This window comes from Rana temporaria, chromosome 6 (genome assembly GCF_905171775.1).
Source record: "Rana temporaria chromosome 6, aRanTem1.1, whole genome shotgun sequence".
Taxonomy (NCBI): Eukaryota; Metazoa; Chordata; class Amphibia; order Anura; family Ranidae; genus Rana; species Rana temporaria.
In genome coordinates this window covers 211,910,071-211,933,593 of record NC_053494.1, presented here as the reverse complement: position 1 = coordinate 211,933,593, position 23,523 = coordinate 211,910,071, and the positions used below count along the sequence as shown (strand labels likewise).

At 46.2% G+C, this 23,523-nt stretch overlaps 1 protein-coding gene across 1 annotated transcript in view; it reads left to right on the top strand.

Annotated features, from left to right (window-relative positions):
• Nucleotides 1-23,523, top strand: part of XRCC5 (X-ray repair cross complementing 5) — a 109,194-nt gene that overhangs the window by 7,089 nt on the left and 78,582 nt on the right. The window contains exons 2-7 of the mRNA XM_040358218.1: nt 3,902-4,015; nt 7,305-7,488; nt 10,781-10,829; nt 13,718-13,840; nt 17,309-17,497; nt 21,639-21,753. Of these exons, the coding sequence (XP_040214152.1) occupies nt 3,902-4,015; nt 7,305-7,488; nt 10,781-10,829; nt 13,718-13,840; nt 17,309-17,497; nt 21,639-21,753 (774 nt within the window). The remainder of the gene's footprint in view (nt 1-3,901; nt 4,016-7,304; nt 7,489-10,780; nt 10,830-13,717; nt 13,841-17,308; nt 17,498-21,638; nt 21,754-23,523) is intronic.

Genomic DNA, 23,523 nt, shown 5'->3' with positions numbered 1-23,523 from the left:
CGTTGACTTTTAACCGCTTAACGACCGTACAGGCAGATGGGCGTACCTGTACGTCCCTGCCTTTCCGCGGGTCGGGGGTCCGATCGGGATGCGGCGGTCGGAAATTCTCGGGGAGCGATCCGGGATGAGGGCGGGGCTATTCGTTTCTAGCCGCCCCCTCGCGATCGCTCCCCGGAGCTGAAGAACGGGGAGAGCCGTATGTAAACACGGCTTCCCCGTGCTTCACTGTGGCGGCACATCGATCGTGTCATCCCTTTTATAGGGAGACTCGATCGATGACGTCAGTCCTACAGCCACACCCCCCTACAGTTGTAAACACACACTAGGTGAACCTTAACTCCTACAGCGCCCCCTGTGGTTAACTCCCAAACTGCAACTGTCATTTTCACAATAAACAATGCAATTTAAATGCATTTTTTGCTGTGAAAATGACAATGGTCCCAAAAATGTGTCAAAATTGTCCGAAGTGTCCGCCATAATGTCGCAGTCACCAAAAAAATCCCTGATCGCCGCCATTAGTAGTAAAAAAAAAAAAAAAAATGCAATAAAACTATCCCCTATTTTGTAAACACTATACATTTTGCGCAAACCAACCGATAAACGCTTATTGCGATTTTTTTTTACCAAAAATAGGTAGAAAAATACGTATCGGCCTAAACTGAGGGGAAAAAAATTTGTATATATGTTTTTGGGGGATATTTATTATAGCAAAAAGTAAAAAAATATTGAATTTTTTTCAAAATTGTCGCTCTATTTTTGTTTATAGCGCAAAAAATAAAAACCGCAGAGGTGATCAAATACCACCAAAAGAAAGCTCTATTTGTGGGGAAAAAAGGACGCCAATTTTGTTTGGGAGCCACGTCGCACGACCGCGCAATTGTCTGTTAAAGCGACGCAGTGCCGAATCGCAAAACCTGGCCTGGGCATTTAGCTGCCTAAAGGTCCGGGGCTTAAGTGGTTAAAGTGGTAGCAAGTAGCAGAGAGTCGCAGGTGATTGGGACTTGTCTGGACAGCTGCCTCCAATAAAGCATCGCCTGCTCATACCAATGTTGCCCACTAGATGGGGGTGTTCATATTCCTGCTGATATTCATTTCAATGACAATTTGTTAAAGGGATTTAAAGTCAGATGTTTTTTTATTCATTCTATCTACCTCAATACCGGGCATTTTCACCCCCTTGCTGCCCAGGCCAATTTTCAGTTTTCAGCGCTGTAACATTTAGAATGACAATTGCGCGGTCATGCAACACTGTCCCCAAATTGACTTTGGTGGTATTTGATCACCTCTGCGGGTTTTATTTTTTTTGCGCTATAAACAAAAGAGCGACAAGTTTGAAAAAAAAAACACAATTAGCCAGATTCAGGTATAGTTACGCCGGCGTATCAGTAGATACGCCGTCGCAACTCTGAATCCACGCCGTCCTACATTTAAGCGTATGCTCAAACTGAGATACGCTTAAATGTTGCTAAGATACGAGCGGCATAAGTCTTCCTACGCCGTCGTATCTTAGTTGTCTATTTACGCTGAGCGCTAGGGGCGTGTACGCTGATTTACGCCTAGAATATGTAAATCAGCGAGATACGCCTAGTCACGAACGTACGCTCGCCCGTCGCAGTAAAGATACGCCGTTTACGTAAGGCGTTTTCAGGCGTAAAGATAAACCACCAAAAAGATGGCGCAGCCAATGTTAAGTATGGACGTCGGAACCGCCGTCGAATTTCACGTCGTTTGCGTAAGTCGATTCAGAATAGGGCTGACGTTCACGTCAAAAGCATTGACTATTTGCGACGTGATTTGGAGCATGCGCACTGGGATACGACCGCGGACGGCGAATGCGCCGTTCGTTCAAAACGTCATTTACGTGGGGTCATGCTTTATTTGCATAAAACACGCCCACCTATTCACAATTTGAATTAGGCGCGCTTACGCCGGGAAAAATTTACGCTACGCCGCCGTAACTTAGGACGCAAGTGCTTTGTGAATACAGCACTTGCCTCTCTAACTTGCGGCGGCGTAACGTAGATTACATACGCTACGCCCGCACATCTTTAAGCCGCCGTACGTGAATCTGGCCAAATATTTTTTGCTTCTTTGGAAGATGGACTTGCTGGAAGCCACATGAAAAAGGACAGAGATCTAATAAAGAACTTTGGAAGCTCTGCCCAGGAAGGGGCAAAGGCAGTGCCGATCCTGACCCCCCCTGGGGCCCTAAGCAAAATGACATTAAAGTTGAGAAGTGTAGGGGGGGGGGTGTTCTGCTGTCGTAAATGACATCTTACATTAAAGTGAGAAGGGGGGGTGCTGACTTCTTACCTCTTCTCCCATGCAGCCAGCGAGTTGAGAAGCAGGGTGAGTTGCCAAAAACGACTTCTCACCAGGCGGGGCCTCTAGTAATTTGGGGGGCCCTCCGCAGCTTTGCGGGGCCCTAAGCGGCTTGCATAGTGAGCCTATAGGGCGGATCGGCCCTAGGCAAACGTCTAGTCCCCTCAGTATTCTGTATTTACATGGTTTAACCACTTAAGACCCGGACCATTAGGCAGCTAAAGGACCTGGCCACTTTTTGCGATTCGGCACTGCGTCGCTTTAACTGACAATTGCGCGGTCGTGCGACGTGGCTCCCAAACAAAATTGGCGACCTTTTTTCCCCACAAATAGAGCTTTCTTTTGGTGGTATTTGATCACCTCTGCGGTTTTTATTTTTAAATTTTTTTTATTACGCTATAAAGAAAAATAGAGCGACAATTTAAAAAAAAAATACAATATTTTCTACTTTGTGCTATAATAAATATCCCCCCAAAAAAAGATATAACATTTTTTTCTCCTCAGTTTAGACCGATACGTATTCTTCTACATATTTTTGGTAAAAAAAAAAAAAACGCAATAATGTGTAGGTGTCAGTGTGGCCTGAGACGTCAGGGCCGCCATCAGGGGGGGTACAGGCATTACACCTGTAAGGGGCCCGGCTGGCCCCACCTCCCGTTTTTATTTTTTATATATATATATATATTTTTTGCATTACACCTGTTAGGGGCCCGATGGTCCCCAGGGCCCCTTACAGGCCCGGCTGGACCTCCTCCCATTTTTTTTTGTTAATTTTTTATTTATTTTTTGCATTACACCTGTTACAGTACTCAGGGCCCCTCCTCCTGTTTTTATTTATTTTTTATTTTGCATTACACCTGTAAGGGGCCCGATGGTCCCCAGGGCCCCTTACAGGCCCAGCTGGCCCCCCCTCCCGTTTTTTTTTTTGCATTACACTTGTAAGGGGCCCGATGGTCCCCAGGGCCCCTTACAGGCCCGGCTGAACCTCCTCCCATTTTTTTTTTGTTAATTTTTTTTTTTTTGCATTACACCTGTAATGGTCCCCAGGGCCCCCCTCCCGTTTTTCTTTTTTCTTTTGCATTACACCTGTAAGGGACCCGATGGTCCCCAGGGGGCCCAGCTGGCCCCCCCTCCCGTTTATTTTTTTATTTTTATATATTTTTTTATTTTTTTATATATTTATTTGCATTACACCTTTAAGGGGCCCGATGGTCCCCAGGGCCCCTTACAGGCCCGGCTGGACCTCCTCCCATTTTTTTTTGTTCATTTTAAAAAAAAAATTGCATTACACCTGTAATGGTCCCCAGCCCCCCCCCCCCCTCCTGTTTTTATTTATTTTTTCTTTTTGTTTTTTTGCATTACACCTGTAATGGTCCCCAGGGCCCCCCCTCCTGTTTTTATTTATTTTTTCTTTTGTTTTTTTCTTTTGCATTACACCTGTAAGGGGCCCGATGGTCTTTGTGGGACAAGGTAAAACTTCAACAGGGAAAAATAAAAAAAAATGACAAATAAAGTTTTGGTATCCTCTGGAAGATGAGGAGATTTCATAGAAGAAGTAACCGGTCCGATTGCCTTGCAGAGCGCGGTGGTGATGTGTATGGATGTGGGTCTCGCGATGACGCACTCCCACCAGGGGGAGGAGACTCCATTCGAACAAGCCAAGAAAGTGATGACGCTGTTTGTGCAAAGACAGGTAACAATCTTCACCATCTGATGGGGGGCGGCGGGTAGATTAATTAATGGGGAATGCCAACCTATACCCTGATGTTTAACCCCCCTTCAATTACCCCCTTCCTGCCCAGGCCAATTTTCAGCTTTCAGCGCTGTCACACTTAGAATGACAATTGCGCGGTCATACAGCGATGTACACAAACTACATTTTATAATTTTTTTTGAGACAGATGGAGCTTTTTTTTGGTGGTATTTAATCATCACCGGGGTTTTTATTTTTGCCCAAAAAAGTCCATACACTTTGATTCAGGTAGATCGCCGCATCTTTGCGGCGGCGTAACGTATCTCATTTACGTTACGCCGCCGCAAGTTTCACGGGGCAAGTGCTTGATTCACAAAGCACTTGCCTGTAAAGTTGCGGCGGCGTAACGTAAATCCTCTGGCGCAAGCCCGCCTAATTCAAATGATCCGGCTAGGGGGCGTGGATCATTTAAATTAGGCGCGTTCCTGCGCCGAACATACTGCGCATGCGCCGTCCCTAAAATTTCCCGACGTGCATTGCCCTAAATGATGTTGCAAGGACGTCATTGGTTTAGACGTTAACGGAAATGGCGTCCAGCGCCATTCACGGACGACTTGCGCAAACAACGTAAATTTTCAAATTTCGACGCGGGAACGACGGGCATACTTAACATTCACTGCGCCTCATATACCCAGGGGCAACTTTACGCGTCGCAAATCTTACGTAAACGTCGTAACTTCACTGCGTCGGTCGGGCGTACGTTTTGGAATTCGCGTATTTTGCTCATTTGCATACTCGATCTGGAAAACGACGTCGGCGACACCTAGCGGCTAAAAAAATAATGCATTTAAAATCCGACAGCGTAATAGCCTTACGCCTGTCGGATCTAATGGTTGTCTATGCGTAACTGATTCTATGAATCAGGCGCATAGATACGACGGGCGGACTCAGAGATACGACGGCGTATCAGGCGGTATCTCTTTTGAGAATCTGGCCCTTAGTTTCTGTTGTAAATAAATACAGTGGAACCTCGGATTAGGAGGATAATCCGTTCCAGGAGAAAGCTTGTAATCCAAAGCACTCGCATATCAAAGCGAGTTTCCCCATAGAAGTGGAAACTTGCACATTGACTTCAATGGCATGCAATACCGCATGTGGCCAGAGGTAGGGGGGGCGCAGTAGAGCCTCAGACATGATTGGGGGCAGCTCGGCTGACCTCGGAAACACCCGGGAACTGAATATTTCCGAGTATTTCCAAACAGCTCCGAACCATTCTGAGTGTCACCGGCGCCCCCGCACCTCTGGCCAAGTGCGGTACTGCACACCCCATTAGCTTGAATTCGTGTTCGTTTTGCGAGACAACATTCGCAAACCGAGTCAGAATAAAAAGAAAAAGTTGCTTGTCTTTCAAAATGCTCATTAACCACTTAAGACCCGGACCAAAATGCAGGTAAAGGACCTGGCCAGTTTTTGCGATTCGGCACTGCGTCGCTTTAACTGACAATTGCGCGGTCGTGCGACGTGGCTCCCAAACAAAATTGTCGTTTTTTTTTCCCCCACAAATAGAGCGTTCTTTTGGTGGTATTTGATCCCCTCTGCGGTTTTTATTTTTTGCACTTTAAACAAAAATAGAGCGACAATTTTGTTGCAAAATGCAATATTTTTTACTTTTTGCTATAATAAATACCCCCCAAAAATATATAAAAAAACTTTTTTTTCCTCAGTTTAGGCCGATACGTATTCTTCTACATATTTTTCATAAAAAAAATCGCAATAAACGTTTATTGATTGGTTTGCGCAAAAGTTATAGCGATTACAAAATAGGGGGTATTTTTATGGCATTTTTATTAATATTTTTTTTTTTTACTAGTAATGGCGGCGATTTTTTTTCGGTACTGCGACATTACGGCGGACACTTTTGACACATTTTTGGGACCATTGGCATTTGTATAGCGATCAGTGCTATAAAAATGCATTAGATTACTATAAAAATGCCACTGGCAGTGAAGGGATTAACACTAGGGGGCGGGGAAGGGGTTAAGTATGTTCCCTGGGTGTGTTCTAACTGTAGGGGGGGTGGCCTCACTAGGGGAAATGACAGATCGCTGTTCATACATTGTATGGACAGAAGATCAGCATTTCTCCCCTGACAGGACCGGGAGGCGGGAGCTGTGTGTGTTTACACCAGGGCTGTGGAGTCGGTAGATAAATGTTCCGACTCCGACTCCTCAGTTTTATGTACTTCCGACTCCGACTCCCCGACTCCGACTCCTCTGTATTAATATGCGAATGTATTTTATACATTCCTTGAGGGAAAGAAACGCAACCTACCACAGGACTACTGGCTGGGAAGCCAACAGTCTACTGTATTGCACAGTTTAAGCAAAAGACAAACACAATGAAAACAATCAAGTGGCTGGATAGTAGCAGCAGGCATAAACATCAGGAACAGGATCTTTACCAGTTCAAAAATACAGACCACATTATTTGGTTGTTTTAGAACAAAAACAAAGCTTATCTATAATGAACCAAAAACAAAATCTGTAAAACCTAGAAATGGTTTATATTAATCTTGAAATGTAGTTCTAGGCTTAGCAAATGCAAATCAATTCAATGTAGAGTTCTAAGGAAGAGAATTGCCTCTGCCAGATCCTCTTTCATAGAGGCTCTTAAGTCAGACTTTATTATTTTATTCATGCATTGGTCTTTATTCTTACAGTAGAGAAGTCATTAATTATAACTTTTTGTGAATTGGGACATTTAAACTTGCTTTTTTTTTAAAATTACAATCTAAATTTAGTAGGAGTCGGAGTCGGTGCATTGTTTGCCGACTCCGACTCCAGGTACCCAAAATTTCCCCCGACTCCTCGACTCCGACTCCACAGCCCTGGTTTACACACACTTCTCCCGGTCCTCGCTCTGTAACGAGCGACCGCGTGTGCCCGGCGGCGATCGTGCCCGCCGCGCACACGCACGGGAGTCGGGGGGCGCGCGCACCCGCCCCTAGTGGCCTGCGCGCACCCGCCCCTAGTGGCCTGCGTGAGAGCCGACGTTATACTACGTGCTCTCGCGCAGAGGAGCCGACCTGCCGCCGTAAAACAACAACGGCGGCAGGTCGGCAAGTGGTTAAGGGGGTATAAAAAAAATTGACGGGGGTGAAGTGGAGTTGAGTTCCGCCCTAAATTTGTGGTTGGAAAATCTTGATGTCTCTCTCTTGTTCTTATCAGTAGTCGTCCCTTCTGCACACAACATCCTCTCAGCTGTGTGTCCTGTGTGTATTTCCCGGTAGGTGTTTGCAGAGAGTAAAGATGAGATTGCGGTGGTTCTCTTTGGCACGGATGACACGGATAATTCTCTGGCTGATGGGGATCAATATCAGAACATCTCCGTCCACCGACATCTCATCATGCCCGACTTCGATCTGCTGGAGGAGATTCAGGAAGTCATCCAGCCTGGAAATCAACAAGCTGACTGTATCCTTTCCGGGGGGCCGATTATTGATGTGTATATGACATGGGGGGGTTCTTTTTATTCATTTTTGTGTAATGTGTGTTGTAGCTATTGAGCTCTGTAAACATCAGACAGTCCTGTTAACCACTTGACATCCAGAAGATTCAAGACCAGGCCATTTTCTGCAATACCGCACTGCGTTTACTTTAACTGACAATTGCGCGGTCGTGCGTCGTGGCTCCCAAACAAAATTGGCGTCCTTTTTTTTCCCACAAATAGAGCTTTCTTTTGGTGGTATTTGATCACCTCTGCGGTTTTTATTTTTTGCGCTATAAACAAAAATAGAGCGAACATTTTGAAAAAAAATGCAATATTTTTTACTTGTTGCTATAATAAATATCCCCTAAAAATATATATAAAAAAAAATGTTCTCCTCAGTTTAGGCCGATACGTATTCTTCTACCTATTTTTGGTAAAAAAAAATCGCAATAAGCGCTTATCGGTTAGTTTGCGCAAAATTTATAGCGTTTACAAAATAGGGGATAATTTTATTGCATTTTTATAATTTTTTTTTTTTTTTACTATCAGCGATTTTTTTCGTGACTGCGACATGGCGAACACTTCGGACAATTTTGACACATTTTTGGGACCATTGTCATTTTCACAGCGAAAAGTGCTATAAAAATGCATTGTTTACTGTGAAAATGACAATTGCAGTTTGGGAGTTAACCACAAGGGGGCGCTGAAGGGGTTATGTATGACCTCATATGTGTTTCTAACTCTAGGGGGGTGTGGCTGTAGGTGTGACGTCATTGATTGTGATTCCCTATATAAGGGAACACACGATCGATGACAGCGCCACAGTGAAGAACGGGGAAGCTGTGTTTACACACAGCTCTCCCCGTTCTTCAGCTCCGGGGACCGATCGCGGGACTCCAGCGGCGATCGGGTGCCCCGCGGTCACGGAGCTTCGGACCGGGACGCGGGCGTGCGCCCGCGACCCACGGCTGGGCACTTAAAGAGGACGTACCTGTACGTGCTTGTGCCCAGCCGTGCCATTCTTCCGACGTAAATGTGCAGGAGGCGCAACTGTATTTCTGCTATAAAACATCCCATAAAAAAATTGAAAAAAAAAAACGAATTTCTTCATCAATTTAGGCCAATATGTATTCTTCTACATGTTTTTGACAAAAAAAATCCCAATAAGCGCATATTGATTGGTTTACTGGAACTTTATAACGTCTATAAACTATGGGATATATACTGGAATTTCTTATATATACCGTATTTTCCGGCGTATAAGATGACCTTTTACACCGGAACTACACAGCCAAAAACCAGGGGGGGTCGTCTTATACGCCGGGTGAAGCAGCTGCTCGATCGATATCAGCCCGCCGGGTGCTCTGTACGGCTGCATGTAGTCTGTATATGCGCCGCTCAGCCAATCCCGATGCACTCTGTTGATGACAGAGCAGGCTACATTATGTAGGCAGAGGTTGCAATTGATGTCGTTCTTATAGGCGGCGGGAGGGGACATCCCCCCCCCCGCCGCCATCCGGTGCTTCTACGGGCTCTCCCGTGCCATCGGGGGCCCAGAGAAAGAATCGTCCGGCGCAGGCAGGAAGCCTAGAGAATCCACCCCTTCCCTCCTGTCAGAACAGAACTCTGCTTTGTTTACATAGATAGAGCTCCATTCTGAGTCTCTTCCTGACAATTGGCGGGTGCAAACGGACATCAAGTGGTCAGCGCCCGCAGATCGGCTTCTGCTGTGAGTAACCACAGTAGAAACAGCCCGCTGGCGGTGCAGGCGCCCCCTGCAGGCGGAAGTGCAGGATCGCGCATATTTACGTGATCCGATGCACAGCTGCCAGCCACCCTGTCGCATAAAACTGCTATAGGGCGGTCAGCAAGTGGTTTAGCATGTGATCTTAGAGCGCCACCTGCTGGAAACAACTGAAACTCTGTATGGCCCATTCAGGTACTGAGGAGGCTGGCGTTGCTACTTTAAATCATTAACCTCTTGACCACCGCCCCATGTCCAAAAGACTTCCTCTTTTTAAAGATGGATGTCTCGGTAACGGCAGCAGCTGGTGCCACAACCGAGGTATCCATCTCTTCAGTGGGCGGTGGTGTACACGATAACGGCGGTCTCCGCAGCAGATTCGCCGCGAGATCGCTGTTATCGGTGGCGGGAGAGGGGCTCCCGCCGCTCTCCCGCGCCCTCCGCCGCTTACCGGAGCCGTCGGTAGCGGCGGAGGCGATGGGGTCCGTTCAGCAGCTGACTGGGGTTGCGAGTGAGGGAAAAATCGCCCCCACCCGTCCCCATAGCTCTGCTGGGCGGAAGTGACGTCAAAACGTCAGTCCCGCCCAGCGTCTTAAAGAAACATTTTTTTTTTTGTCATTTGAAAAAATGACAGTTTCAATTTTTTTTTCTTTTTTTTTGCATTGAAGTCTAAATATGAGATGTGAGGTCTTTTTGACCCCAGATCTCATATTTAAGAGGACCTGTCATGCTTTTTTCTATTACAAGGGATGTTTACATTCCTTGTAATAGGAATAAAAGTGATCAATTTATTTTTTTATTTATTTTATTTCAGTGTAAAAAATTATTAACTAAATAAAAATAAATAAGAAAACAAAACATTTTTTTTTTTAAAGCGCCCCGTCCCGACGAGCTTGCGCACAGAAGCGAACGCATACGCGAGTAGCGCCCGCATATGAAAACTGTGTTCAAACCACACAAGTGAGGTATCGCCGCGATCGTTTGAGCGAGAGCAATCATTCTAGCCCTAGACCTACACTGTAGCTCAAAAAATGCAACCTGTAGAATTTTTTAAACGTCGCTTATCGAGATTTTTAAGGGGAAAAGTTTGACGTCATGCCACGAGCGGGCGCAATTTTTAAGCGTGACATGTTGGGTATCATTTTACTCGGCGTAACATTATCTTTCACAATATATAAAAAAACTTGGGCAAAATTTATTGTTGTCTTATTTTTTTCCAAAAAAAGTGCGCTTGTAAGACCGCTGCACAAATACGGTGTGACAAAAAGTATTGCAATGATCGCCATTTTATTCTCTAGGGTGTTAGAAAAAAATATATATAATGTTTGGGGGTTTTAAGTAATTTTCTAGCAAAAAAACAAAAAATGTTTTAGTCTCGTAAACACCGAATCTGAAAAACAAGCCCGGTGGGAAAGAGGTTAAGCTTTATTTGTAAATTTGAGTGCAAACTATTGAGCTCCTGTGAACAATAGGATTTTCTCAACAAATTTTTTGGCAAAAAAAATAAAAAATAATAATCTTTAACTGCTCAGTCCTCGACGCCCTCATCGTTTCCATGGACATTCTGCAGAAGGAAACGCTGTAAGTGACTGATGCCGAAAATATGAAAAATGGCTTCTAATGCACAGAACATTTTGTCATAAATTCTTTCATGAGTCTTCTTAAAGTCTAACTCCAACTTTATCACTTTATATAGATTATTAAAAAAAGAGTTTATTAACCACTTCAGCCCCGGAAGAATTTACCCCCCCCTTCCTGACTAGAGCATTTCTTGCGATTCGGCACTACGTCGCTTTAACTGACAATTGCGCGGTCGTGCGACGTTGTACTTAAGCAAAATTGGCGTCCTTTTTTCCCCCACAAATAGAGCTTTCTTTTAGTGGTATTTGATCAGCTCTGCGGTTTTTATTTTTTTGCGCTATAAACAAAAATAGAGCGACAACTTTGAAAAAAACACAATGGGCCGGATTCAGCAAGAATTTACGCCGGCGTATCTATGCACCTAGCGGCCAGCGTAAATATGCACCCTAAGATACGACGGCGTAAATTCAGAAAGCAAGATACGCCGAAATTAGGCTAAGATCCGACTGGCGTAAGTCTCTTATGCCGTCGTATCTTAGTTTGCATATTTACGCTGGCCGCTAGGTGGAGCCTCTGTCGTAGAATATGCAAATTACCTAGATACGCCGATTCACAAACGTACGTGCGCCCGGCGGATTTTTTTTACGTAGTTTGCGTAAGGCTTTTCCGGCGTAACGTTGCTCCTGCTTCTATGAGGCGTACGCAATGTTAAGTCTTCACCGCGTCAAATTTTTTATTTTTTTACGTCGTTTGCGTAAGTCGTTCGCGAATAGGGCTGGGCGAATAGGGCTGGACGTAATTTACGTTCACGTCGAAAGCAATGACGATTTGCGGCGGAATTTCGAGCATGCGCACTGGGATTCTTTCACGAACGGCGCATGCCCCGTTCGTAAAAAACATAAAATACGCGGGGTCAACAATAATTTAAATAAAACACGCCCACATCATCCCCATTTGAATTAGGCGGGCTTACGCCGGCCCACATACGTTACGCCGCCGTAACTTAAGGCGCAAGTTCTTTATGAATACGGAACTTGCGCCCTAATTTACGGCGGCGTAACGTATCGGAGATCTGATCAAATACCACTAAAAGAAAGCTCTATTTGTGGGGAAAAAAAGGACACCAATTTTGTACAACGTCGCACGACCGCGCAATTGTCAGTTATTAAATTACGGAGATACGTTACGCCCGCACAATATTACGCAAGGCTACCTGAATCCGGCCCAATATCTTTAACTTTTTGCTATAATAGCCCACTTTTTTTTCCCCCAAAAATGTTTTTCCTCAGTTTAGGCCGATACGTATTCTACGACATATTTTTGGTAAAAAAAATCGCAATAAGCATTTATTGATTGGTTTGCGCAAAAGTTATAGCGTCTACAAAATAGGCGGTAGATTTATGTCTTTTTTTTTTTTACTAGTAATGGCGCCCATTTTTATCGGGGCTGCGATATTGCGGCGGACAGATCGGATATTTTGGACATTTATACAGCGATTGGTGCTATAAAAATGCCCTGATTACTGTATAATTGTCACTGGCAGGGAAGGGGTTAACACTAGGGGGTGATTAAGGGGTTAAATGTGTTCCCTAGTGTGTGTTCTAACCGTAGCGGGGGATGGGAGTGACTAGGGGAAGAGAGAGATCGGTGGTTATACATTGTCTCCTCTCTCCTGAGAGAACCGTTCTGTGATCTGTGAGTTTACATACATAGATCACGGTTCTCGCTCTGTTACGAGTGATCTGACAGCGGTCATCGCGCCTGCTGGGCACTCGAACCGGCTCTGTGTACACGCGCGCACCCCTCAACATGGGGACAAGGTGCTTTGGGGTGGGGGGAGGGGGTTGCAGGGCGCCCCCTGCCCCAAAGCACCCACCCTCCATGTTGAGGGCATGCGGCCTAGTACGGTTCAGGAGGGGTGGGGGCGCTCGCTCGTCCCCACCCCCTTTCCTGACCGGCCAGGCTGCGTGCTCGGATAAGGGTCTGGTATGGCTTTTGGGGGGACCCCCACGCCGTTTTTTCGGCTTAGGGGTTCCCCTTTAAATCCATACCAGACCCAAGGGCCTGCTATGCTCTTGGAGGGGGAACCCATGCCGTTTTTTTATTTAAAATTTGGCGTGGAGTTCCCCCCTCATGATTCATACCAAACACAGTGCCTGGTATTGGCGAGGATATCGTGCCGCAGCTAAACGCAACCGCATGTAAACGCAGCTAATCGCAGTGTACAAATGCAGCTGATCGCTGTGCCCTGGAGTCTTGAATTTCACAGAAAATTAACATGCTTTTAACTGCGGCAGAACAGATCAGGAGATTGAGAGAGAGAGAGAGAGAGAGAGAGCTGTGCATGATGTCATAAGCCTAGGCTAATGACCAGACAAGAAACAGGAAGTGGGCTGTATAAGGAAACAGGAAGTGGGCTGTGTAAGGAAACAGGAAGTGGGCTGTGTAAGGAAACAGGAAGTGGGCTGTATTAGGAAACAGGAAGTGGGCTGTATAAGGAAACAGGAAGTGGGCTGTATAAGGAAACAGGAAGTGGGCTGTATAAGGAAACGGGAAGTGGGCTGTATAAGGGATTTACTGCCAGAAAAAAAAATACTATCCAAAGTTAAAACTACCACAAGGGCAGAAGATTTAATAGATGGATAGATGAAAAAATTCCACTTTAAAGAGATTTCCCCCTCACATACTAATGTGTCTGTAGAACAGGAAGTTAAAAGAAATCTCCCTAATGGGGAAAAAAATCTTCAAGGGGTTTTAAGCATAACCTACTGTATTGAGAAAAGGATTAGTGTGAGATTGTATGTTGCAGGTATTTATTTTAGAGAAGACTCTGCCTGTGGATAATGATTTTTCTCAGTCTTCCCTTTTGTGTCTTTATATTCTCTTAGAGGGAAAAAATACGACAAGCTGCACATCGCTGTGTTCACAGACCTCAGTAGCCCCTTCAGTGAGGATCAGCTGGAGATCATCATCGCCAACCTGAAGAAAGCCGGCATCACCCTGCAGTTCTTGTAAGTGGCAGCTGTGCTTTTTACCCGACACCTCTGGTCCCTCTGTACCCAACCAGTGTTCATTTTGACATCAGATTTACATTTAATTTTAGTCATAGTCTTTTGACCAAAATGCCATTTTAGTTTTAGTCGTATATTCGTTATCTGAATTGTTTTAGTTGTATTTTAGTCAACTTAAAATCTCCAGTTGACTAATATCTACTTGTCGGCCCGCCCATAGTAAAAATACGTTATTATTTTGAAGGTAAATACTGGGGATTATGGCAGCACCGGTATAGTTTTTTACTACGGGCGATTCTGCGTAGGATAAAAGCGATCTCGCAGTCGCATTTGCCACAAGATCATTTTTAGAAGCGGTAGGAGAAGTGCCCACCCCCCACTACTTCCTGGTCGTTTCCAGACTTACAAGAGCTGTTGGTTAAGCCTGGAAGCGATTTGATGTGGGCATTTGCTGGGCAGGAAGTCGATTGAGGGCAAGTTGGCCCCCCACTCGGCTCTTTGCCCTTGGAGGACACGAGCAACCTCTGACGTCACTTCCGGTTCTTGGGCCAAAACATATTTTATTTTTTAAAGTCAAAATGCTAATTTGTTTTTTCTTTTGCTCTCAAAGGTAAATCAGAGATCTGGGGTCTCTTTGACCCCAGATTTCTCAATAAAGAGGACCTGTCATGCTTTTTTTTTTTTTGCTTTTTAACCACTTGGGATCCGCGCTATGGACGAAAGATGTCCACAGCGCGGCTCTCAAGTGCCGGGTGGACGTCCTGTTGTTGTCATTCCCCGTGCGCGCCGCTGGGGGCACGCAGCGGGGAAACAACGTGCCCGGCGCATCGCTCGGCAGCCGATGCGTGTGCCTGGCGGCCGTGAAGTCCGCCAGACACCCGCGATCGGCGGTGACACAGCAGGGACGTGGAGCTTTGTGTGTAATGATGAGGTGTAAACACAGAGCTCCACGTCCTGTCAGGGAGAGGAGACCGATCTGTTTCCCTTTACATAGGGACACAGCATCGGTCACCTCCCCCAGTCACCCCCCTCCCCCCACACAGTTAGAACACAATGAGGGAATACATTTAACCCCTTCCTCACCCCCTAGTGTTAACCCCTTCACTGCCAGTCGCATTTATACAGTAATTAGTGCATTTTTATAGCACCGATCGCTGTATAAATGTGAATGGTCCCAAAATTGTGTCAAAAGTGTCTGTGACGTCCACCGCAATATCGCAGGCCTGACAAAAAAATCGCAAATCGCCGCCATTACTATTAAAAAAATAAAATTAAAGAAAATCATAAATCTATCCCCTATTTTGTAGGCGCTATAACTTTTGCGCAAACCAATCAATATACGCTTATTGCGATTTTTTTTTTTTTTAACAAAAATATGTAGAAGAATACGTATCGGCCTAAACTGAGGGAAATTTTTATTTTTTTTAAAAAAAATTGGGATATAATTATAACAAAAAGTAAAAAATATTGTGTTTATTTTTTTCAAAATTTTCAGTTTTTCTTATGTTTATAGCGCAAAAAATAAAAATCGCAGAGTTGATCAAATACCACCAAAAGAAAGCTCTATTTGTGGGAAAAAAATGATAAAAGTAGAATTGGTGTACAGTGTTGTATGACCGCGCAATTGTCCTTCAAAATGCGTCAGCGCTGAAAGCTGAAAATTGGTCTGGGCAGGAAGGGGGTTTAAGTGCCCAGTAATGAAGTGGTTAAAGGGGTTGTAAATGCACGCGCCCTAGATTGTCGGGAAGAAAGGACGTCATATGACGTCCACCCGGAGGGGGGGTTCCTGTCGGCGTCATTTTATAATGGCCCGGTAAGGAAGGGGTTATTGAAGGTACAACATTTACCAACCTATTGCTACACTTAGAGGCGCCTCTCTTCTCTTTTATACTCTGGAGCTCCTGCTGGATTTTGCTTCTAATCCCCTTCTGGAGGCTTCCATTTGTGGATGGACATTTTACGGTTTCACAACCTATCACATTGCTATAATCTTTTTATATGGACTATAAACTGAAGGGCTTATGAATTAATAGTTGTGGAACGAATCATCTGAGTTTCCATTATTTCGTATGGGGAAATTTGCTTTGATATACAAGTGCTTTGGATTACAAGCATGTTCCTGGAACTAATAATGCTCACAATCCAAGGTTTTACTGTATATAATGTTTGGGGGTTTTTCTAGCAAAAAATACTAATTTAAACTTCTAAACAAAAAGGGCCAGATTCAGATAGAATTGCCTATCTTTAGGCCGGCGTAGCGTATCTCGGATACACTACGCCGCCGTAACTTAGTGAGGCAGGTACCGTATTCACAATGAACGTGCGTCCTAAGTTACGGCGGCGTAGTGTAAATGGGCCGGCGTAAGCCCGCCCAATTCAAATTGTCCAGGCAGTGGGCGTGTTGTATTATAATGAGCCTTGACCCCATGTAATTGATGCTCCTAACGAACAGCGCATGAACGTATCCCAGTGCGCGTGCTCGAAATCACGTCGCAAATAGTCAATGCTGTCGACGTGAACGTAACTTACGCACAGCCCTATTCGCGTACGACTTACGCAAACGACGGAAAAATCGACGCTGTCCCGACGTCCATACTTAACATTGGCTACGCCTCCTATAGCAGGGGTAACTTTACGCCGAAAAAAGCCTTACGTAAACGACGTATATCAATATATCGTAAATCTACGGAAGCGCCCCTAGCGGCCAGCGTAAATATGCAACTAAGATACGACGGCGTAAGAGACTTACGCTGGTCGTATCTTAGACAAATTATGGCGTATCTGATTCTTTGAATCAGGCGCCAAGATAAGACGCCTCAGACTTAGAGTAACGAGGGCGTATCTGGAGATACGCCGTCGTAACTCCTTTCTGAATCTGGCCCAAAGTTCCAGAAAAGGCCGGGTCAGCAAGTGGTTAAATTGTAGTTATTTCTCTATACCATAGGTGTGTGCACAGGGTGTAGCAGGTGTGCCTAGGCACACCCTAATCACCCTGTGCAGCACAGATTACCCCCCCCCCCCCTTTTACATCCCACAGTCGCTCCGGCTTCCCTCCTCTATTTTCCCACCAATAAGGATGAGCTCCAGCGTGTTCGCATAGTACACGTGCAAAGCCCGCCAGGAAGTCTGCAGGGAGACATTTCCCGATCTCTGCAGCCGAGCATCCGGAAATGTCTCCCTGGCTGTGATTAGCACATCGCCGTGCAAACTTCCTGGCGGGGTCTGCACGTGTACTATGCAAACACGCCAGAGCTCATCCTTACCCACCAACTGTTACTGTGGAGATGTTTTAGAATGAGTGGGGGAAGGGGCCGGTAAATATGTAATTCACCGGCCTCTTCCCTTTCTGAATGAACATTGTGAGTTATCGGTAGTGTGTGTTTGAGCTTTGGGATGCACACCCTAATGCAATAGGCTGCGCACACCTATGATCTATACTGTGACGTGAATCCATTCTGTTGTGTGCAGTCTCCCGTTTCCTGTGGATGAAGATGAGGGCGGAGCTGGTGACAGAGAAGGAGGAGGAGGAGAAGCTGGAAGCAGACGAGGACCCGGTAAAGGGTTTTCTGAGCAACAGAAGGATGGCGTCCAGATGGTGAGGAAGATCATGTTCGCTCTGGAGGGTCAGGATGGCCTGGACGAGGTTTACACTTTCAGGTAAGACCAATTAACCACTTCCCCACTGTGCCATAGACAAAAGACGTCTACAGCGCGGTGAAGTTATTCTGGGAGGACGTCCCTGGGGCGCGCTCCCGGAATCATCTGTAAGCGCCGGGTCTAAAAGACCCGGCGCATCACAGATCGCGGTAAATTGCCACTGATAGTCAATAACACCAATACTCTGCAATAACACCAATACTCTGCAATACCCCCCATACTCTGCAATACCCCCCATACTCTGCAATACCCCCAATACTCTGCAATACCCCCAATACGCTGCAATACCCCCAATACTCTGCAATACCCCCCATACTCTGCAATACCACCCATACTCTGCAATACCCCCCATACTCTGCAATACCACCCATACTCTGCAATACCACCCATACTCTGTAATACCCCCAATACTCTGCAATACTCTGCAATACCCCCAATACTCTGCAATACTCTGCAATACCCCCAATACTCTGTAATACCCCCCATACTCTGCAATACCCCCCATACTCTGCAATACCCCCAATACTCTGCAATACCCCCAATACTCTGTAATACCCCCAATACTCTGCAATACCCCCAATACTCTGCAATACTCTGCAATACCCCCAATACTCTGTAATACCCCCCATACTCTGCAATACCCCCCATACTCTGCAATACCCCCAATACTCTGCAATACCCCCAATACTCTGCAATACCTGCTAATATGACAGAAACGAGAATTGTTTTTTTATTTTTACAGAATTTTCAGTGTTTTTTTTTCTTTTATAGCGCAAAAAATAAAAAACCCAGAGGTGATCAAACACCACCAAAAGAAAGCTCTATTTGTGGGGAAAAAAGGACAAAAATGTCATATGGATACAGTGTTGTATGACTGAGTTATTGTCATTCAAATTGTGAGAGCACCGAAAGCTGAAAATTGGTCTGGTTAGGAAGGGGGTTTAAGTGCCCAGTGGTCAAGAGGTTAAAAGAGATTTTTGTTTTCCAACTATGAAGATTAGTAAATGTGACAGTCAGGAATTTCAATGGCTAAGTTCACCTTTCTGAACATGTTACACCTGTATTTAGGGTGTAACATGTTCAGCATGCACCCCTCCCCCCCACCATGAAAGCAGGCAGGGGGTTTCTCTCACCGAACCCACTGTCACAAATTGACAAGAGCACGGCCCTGTGGATCTCCCCCCACACTGCCACGTCATTCATTCACAGGTTCCTGTGAATGAATAGACTACAAGTACCATCAGGCATTGCAGCTGACAGCTTGTAGTTCTCATCAGCATGATAAAACTTCTGACAAGTTTTCCTGACACCAAGTGGAAAAACAGGTGACACAGGAGGGAGCTCCAGCAACACAGCCATTGATTGGCAGCCTCAAATCTGTTGCTGTGTGGAGGGGGCTGTGTCTCTTTCCTCCAATCAGCTCCTTACTGAGCTTTGCAGTGTGTCATTTCAGCTCTCCGCCCCCTTTTTTCTGAACTCTCAGACAAGCTTTATAATTTTGCAGTTTGAACGGATGTAGAGAAGAGAAAACTGCAGATAGATAGGTACAACTTGTGTAGGAGGATTGTTGGTGGCTATACAATGGAACCTTGGATTGCGAGTAACGAGCGTTTCGCAATACGAGCGCTGTATTTTAAAAAATCCTAACTCAGTTTGCTAGTGTTGTCTCGCAAAACGAGCAGGATTCAGGCCAAAGCGGTGTGCAGTACCATGTTTGTCCTGAGGTGAGGGGGGGTGTCGGAGCCAAACAGCGTCGATAAGAAATGATCAGAAAGGCCTGAGGACAGCTTGGGTGACCTCGGCAAACCTCGGGAACAGAGTCTTTCCGAGGTCAGCCGAACTGTCCTCGGGCCTTTCCGGACGTTTCCGAGGCTCCCCGGCACCCCCCGCCTTGCATGCCATTGAAGTCAATGCGGAACAAATTATTTTCGTTTCTATTGACTTCTATGGGGAAACTCGCTTTGATATGCGAGTGCTTTGGATTACGAGCATTCTCCTGAAACGGATTATAATCGTAATCTGAGGTTCCTCTGTATCTCCCGAACGGGAAAAAAAATTATTGGCTCATTGTCCCAAAGTCAATGGATAGATCGAATTCAGTACAACCATCCTGCCTATAGATGGATTTAAATTCCGCTGGTTCCTGCTAAACTGGCCCAATTTCGGTCCATCTATGGCCGGCTTAAGCAGCAGGGCAGTCAGGTGGGAAGAAAAGGAGGGAGTCGCATGTTCCTCGCATAAGGTGAAGGAAATATTCGTATGTAATGTTTTGGAGGGAATTGGTCAATTGAGCCAGGTTCTCTTTAACCAGTTAGCAACCGCCCTATAGACGAAATACGTCTACAAGGCGGTTGCTTAACTCTGGGAGGGCGTCAATGTACGTCCTCCCAGGGTCGCGCTCCCGCGCGCCCTGTGGGGCGCGCACACTGGAGTCTCCGTGATCGCCGGGTCCTCCGGACCCGACGGATCACGGTAAATCGCCGCTGATAGCGGCGGTTTACCACGTGATCGCTCCGTCCAATGACGGAGCGATCACTAGTAAACAAACCGGCGTCATGTGATGACGCCGGTTCCTCCCTCTCCTCTCTGTACCGAACGGTACAGTGTGAGAGAGGAGAGGGGAGAGAGCGGAAGCAGCAGCAGCTGCTGCTGCTGCGGGCTGGATCTGTGACACATGTAGTCACAGATCCAGCCATCCATCCATCCCTCCCTGTTCAATACTCTGCAGTACCAGCCATACTCCACAATGCCCCCATACTCTGCAATGCCCCCATACTCTACAATGCCCCCATACTCTGCAATGCCCCCATACTCTGCAATGCCCCCATACTCTGCAATGCCCCCATACTCTGCAATGCCCCCATACTCTGCAATGCCCCCATACTCTGCAATGCCCCCATACTCTGCAATACCCCATACTCTGCAATACCCCAAAATACTCTGCAATGCCCCCATACTCTGCAATACCCCCAGACTCTGCAATGCCCCCATACTCTGCAATGCCCCCATACTCTGCAATACCCCCATACTCTGCAATGCCCCCAATACTCCGCAATACCCCCCATACTCCGCAATGCCCCCATACTCCGCAATGCCCCCATACTCCGCAATGCCCCCATACTCTACAATGCCCCCATACTCTGCAATGCCCCCATACTCTGCAATGCCCCCATACTCTGCAATGCCCCCATACTCTGCAATGCCCCCATACTCTGCAATGCCCCCATACTCTGCAATGCCCCCATACTCTGCAATGCCCCCATACTCTGCAATGCCCCCATACTCTGCAATGCCCCATACTCTGCAATGCCCCAAAATACTCCGCAATGCCCCGCAATACTCCGCAATGCCCCGCAATACTCCGCAATGCCCCGCAATACTCTGCAATGCCCCGCAATACTCTGCAATGCCCCGCAATACTCTGCAATGCCCCGCAATACTCTGCAATGCCCCGCAATACTCTGCAATGCCCCGCAATACTCTGCAATGTCCCGCAATACCCCGCAATACCCCGCAATACCCCACAATACCCCACAATACCACACAATACTCTACAATACCCCACAATACTCTACAATACCCCACAATACTCTACAATACCCCGCAATACCCCACAATACTCCACAATACCCTGCAACGTCGTCTATGGGGATTTTTAAGTAGCAAAGTTTGGCGCCATTCCACAAGCGTGTGCAATTTTGAAGGGTGACATGTTGGGTATCTATTTACTCGGCGTAACTTCATCTTTCACATTTAAGCAAAAGAATGAAGAAAAAATACTAAATGTGCCAAATTTTATAACAGAAACAAAGAAAAATTATTATTTTTTACAGAATTTTCAGTCTTTTTTCTCTTATAGCGCAAAAAATAAAAAACCCAACGGTGATTAAATACCACCAAAAGAAAGCTCTATTTGTGTGAAAAAAAGGACGAAAATTTCATTTGGGTACAGTGTTGTTTGACTGAGTAATTGTCATTCAAATTGTGAGAGCACCGAAAGCTGAAAATTGGTCTGGTTATTAAGGGGGTTTACGTGCCCAGTGGTCAAGTGGTTAATGTTCTCACCTTTGCCCTTTGCTGCCATCTCTCTACATTTCCATTGTATTTGATGGATGTGTTTACATTTTTGTTTGGATTGCAGGGACAGTCTGGAACAGCTTTCCATCTTTAAGAAGATAGAGAGAAGACCTATGCCGTGGCCCTGCCAGCTTACCATCGGCTCCAAAATTTCCATACGCATTGTGGGGTACAAATCTGTAAGTATATCGCCTACTGACTGCATGGAAGAGCAAGGCCTGATCCAGTGTTCTGACAATGTGATGTTTATACACTGATAGGTAGATTCACAAAGAGTTAGGCCGGCTTATCAGTAGATAAGCCGACCTAACTCAGAATCTACGCCGACCTAAGTTTAAGCGTATGCTCAAACAGAGATACGCTTAAACCTATCTAAGATACGACGGCTTGCGCCGTCCTATCTTAAATTGCAATATTTTGGATGGCCGCTAGGTGGTGCTTCCATTGCGGTCGGCGTAGAATATGTAAATGAGGGGATACGCCGAATCACAAACGTACGCCAGGCCGACGCAGTACTTTTACGCCGTTTACATAAGAGATAGGCCGCGTAAAGTTAGAGCTAGGCTCTAGTGGAATAGTAATGTCAAGTATGGCCGCCGTTCCCGCCGCAAATTTCAAAATTTTTACGTCGTTTGCGTAAGTCGTCCGCGAATCGGGATTTACGTTGTTTAGGTTCACGTCGAAATCAATAGGCCCGTACGGCGTACTTAGCCGCAATGCGCACTGGGAAATGTAGGCGCCCAGCGCATGCGCAGTAGCCAAAAAACGTCAAAAACGTGAGGTCAAGCCTCATTACCATTAAACACGCCCCCCTCCAACCCATTTGAATTAGGCGCCCTTACGCCCGCCGCGATTACACTACGCCGCCCTAAGTAAGGAGGTAAGTGCTTTGAGAATCATGTACTTGCCTCTCTTACTTAAGGCGGCGTAGTGTAAACACGCTAGGCTACGCCGTCTTAAAATTGCGCACCTGTACCTGAATCTACCCATAAATGTGACTTTCACCAAACATTCACTGGTGGTGAATCAGTCACTGTCATTTTTTGTCATCAATAAATATTTATTGGGTTTATCAATATACAACAATTGAAGTCGTTGCATTCAATATACAACATTAGTAATATAATCGCCTTGTACAGGCAAACATTTACCGTATTTGCCGGCGTATAAGACGACATTTTGGATGCAAAAAAATGCATCCAAAGTCGGGGGTTGTCTTATACGCCGGATCTGTCTCCGTCAGGCTGCGGACATCCATGTTTCAGGCTGCGGGCATCCATGATTTAAAAGCCGCGCCTCCTCCTCAGACTGTTCCGTGATAGGCGGAACACTCATTTTCCCAGCAGGGCCTCTATTTAGTGTTCCGCCTATCACGGATGCCTTCTCATCCTCGGACGAGAGGACATCCGTGATAGGCAGAACACTGAACAGAGGCCCCCCTGGGAAAATTAGTGTTCCGCCTATCACTGATGCCTTCTCATCCTCAGACGAAAGGACATCAGTGATAGGCGGAACACTGAACAGAGGCACCGCTGGGAAATTTAGTGTTCCGCCTATCACGGAACAGTCTGGGGAGGAGGCGCGGCTTTTGAATCATGGATGCCCGCAGCCTGAAACATGGATGTCCGCAGCAAAAAAATAAGGTAGGGAGATCCTCTTGGCCGGCACAGTGGAGGCATGTGATGGACAGGGGAGGCATGTGATGGACAGTGGAGGCATGTGATGGACAGTGGAGGCATGAAATGGCACAGTGGGGGCATGGAATGGCACAGTGGGGGCATGGAATGGCACAGTGGAGGCATGGAATGGCACAGTGGAGGCATGGAATGGCACAGTGGAGTTATGGAATGGCACAGTGGAGGCATGGAATGGCACAGTGGGGGCATGGAATGGCACAGTGGGGGCATGGAATGGCACAGTGGAGGCATGGAATGGCACAGTGGTGGCAT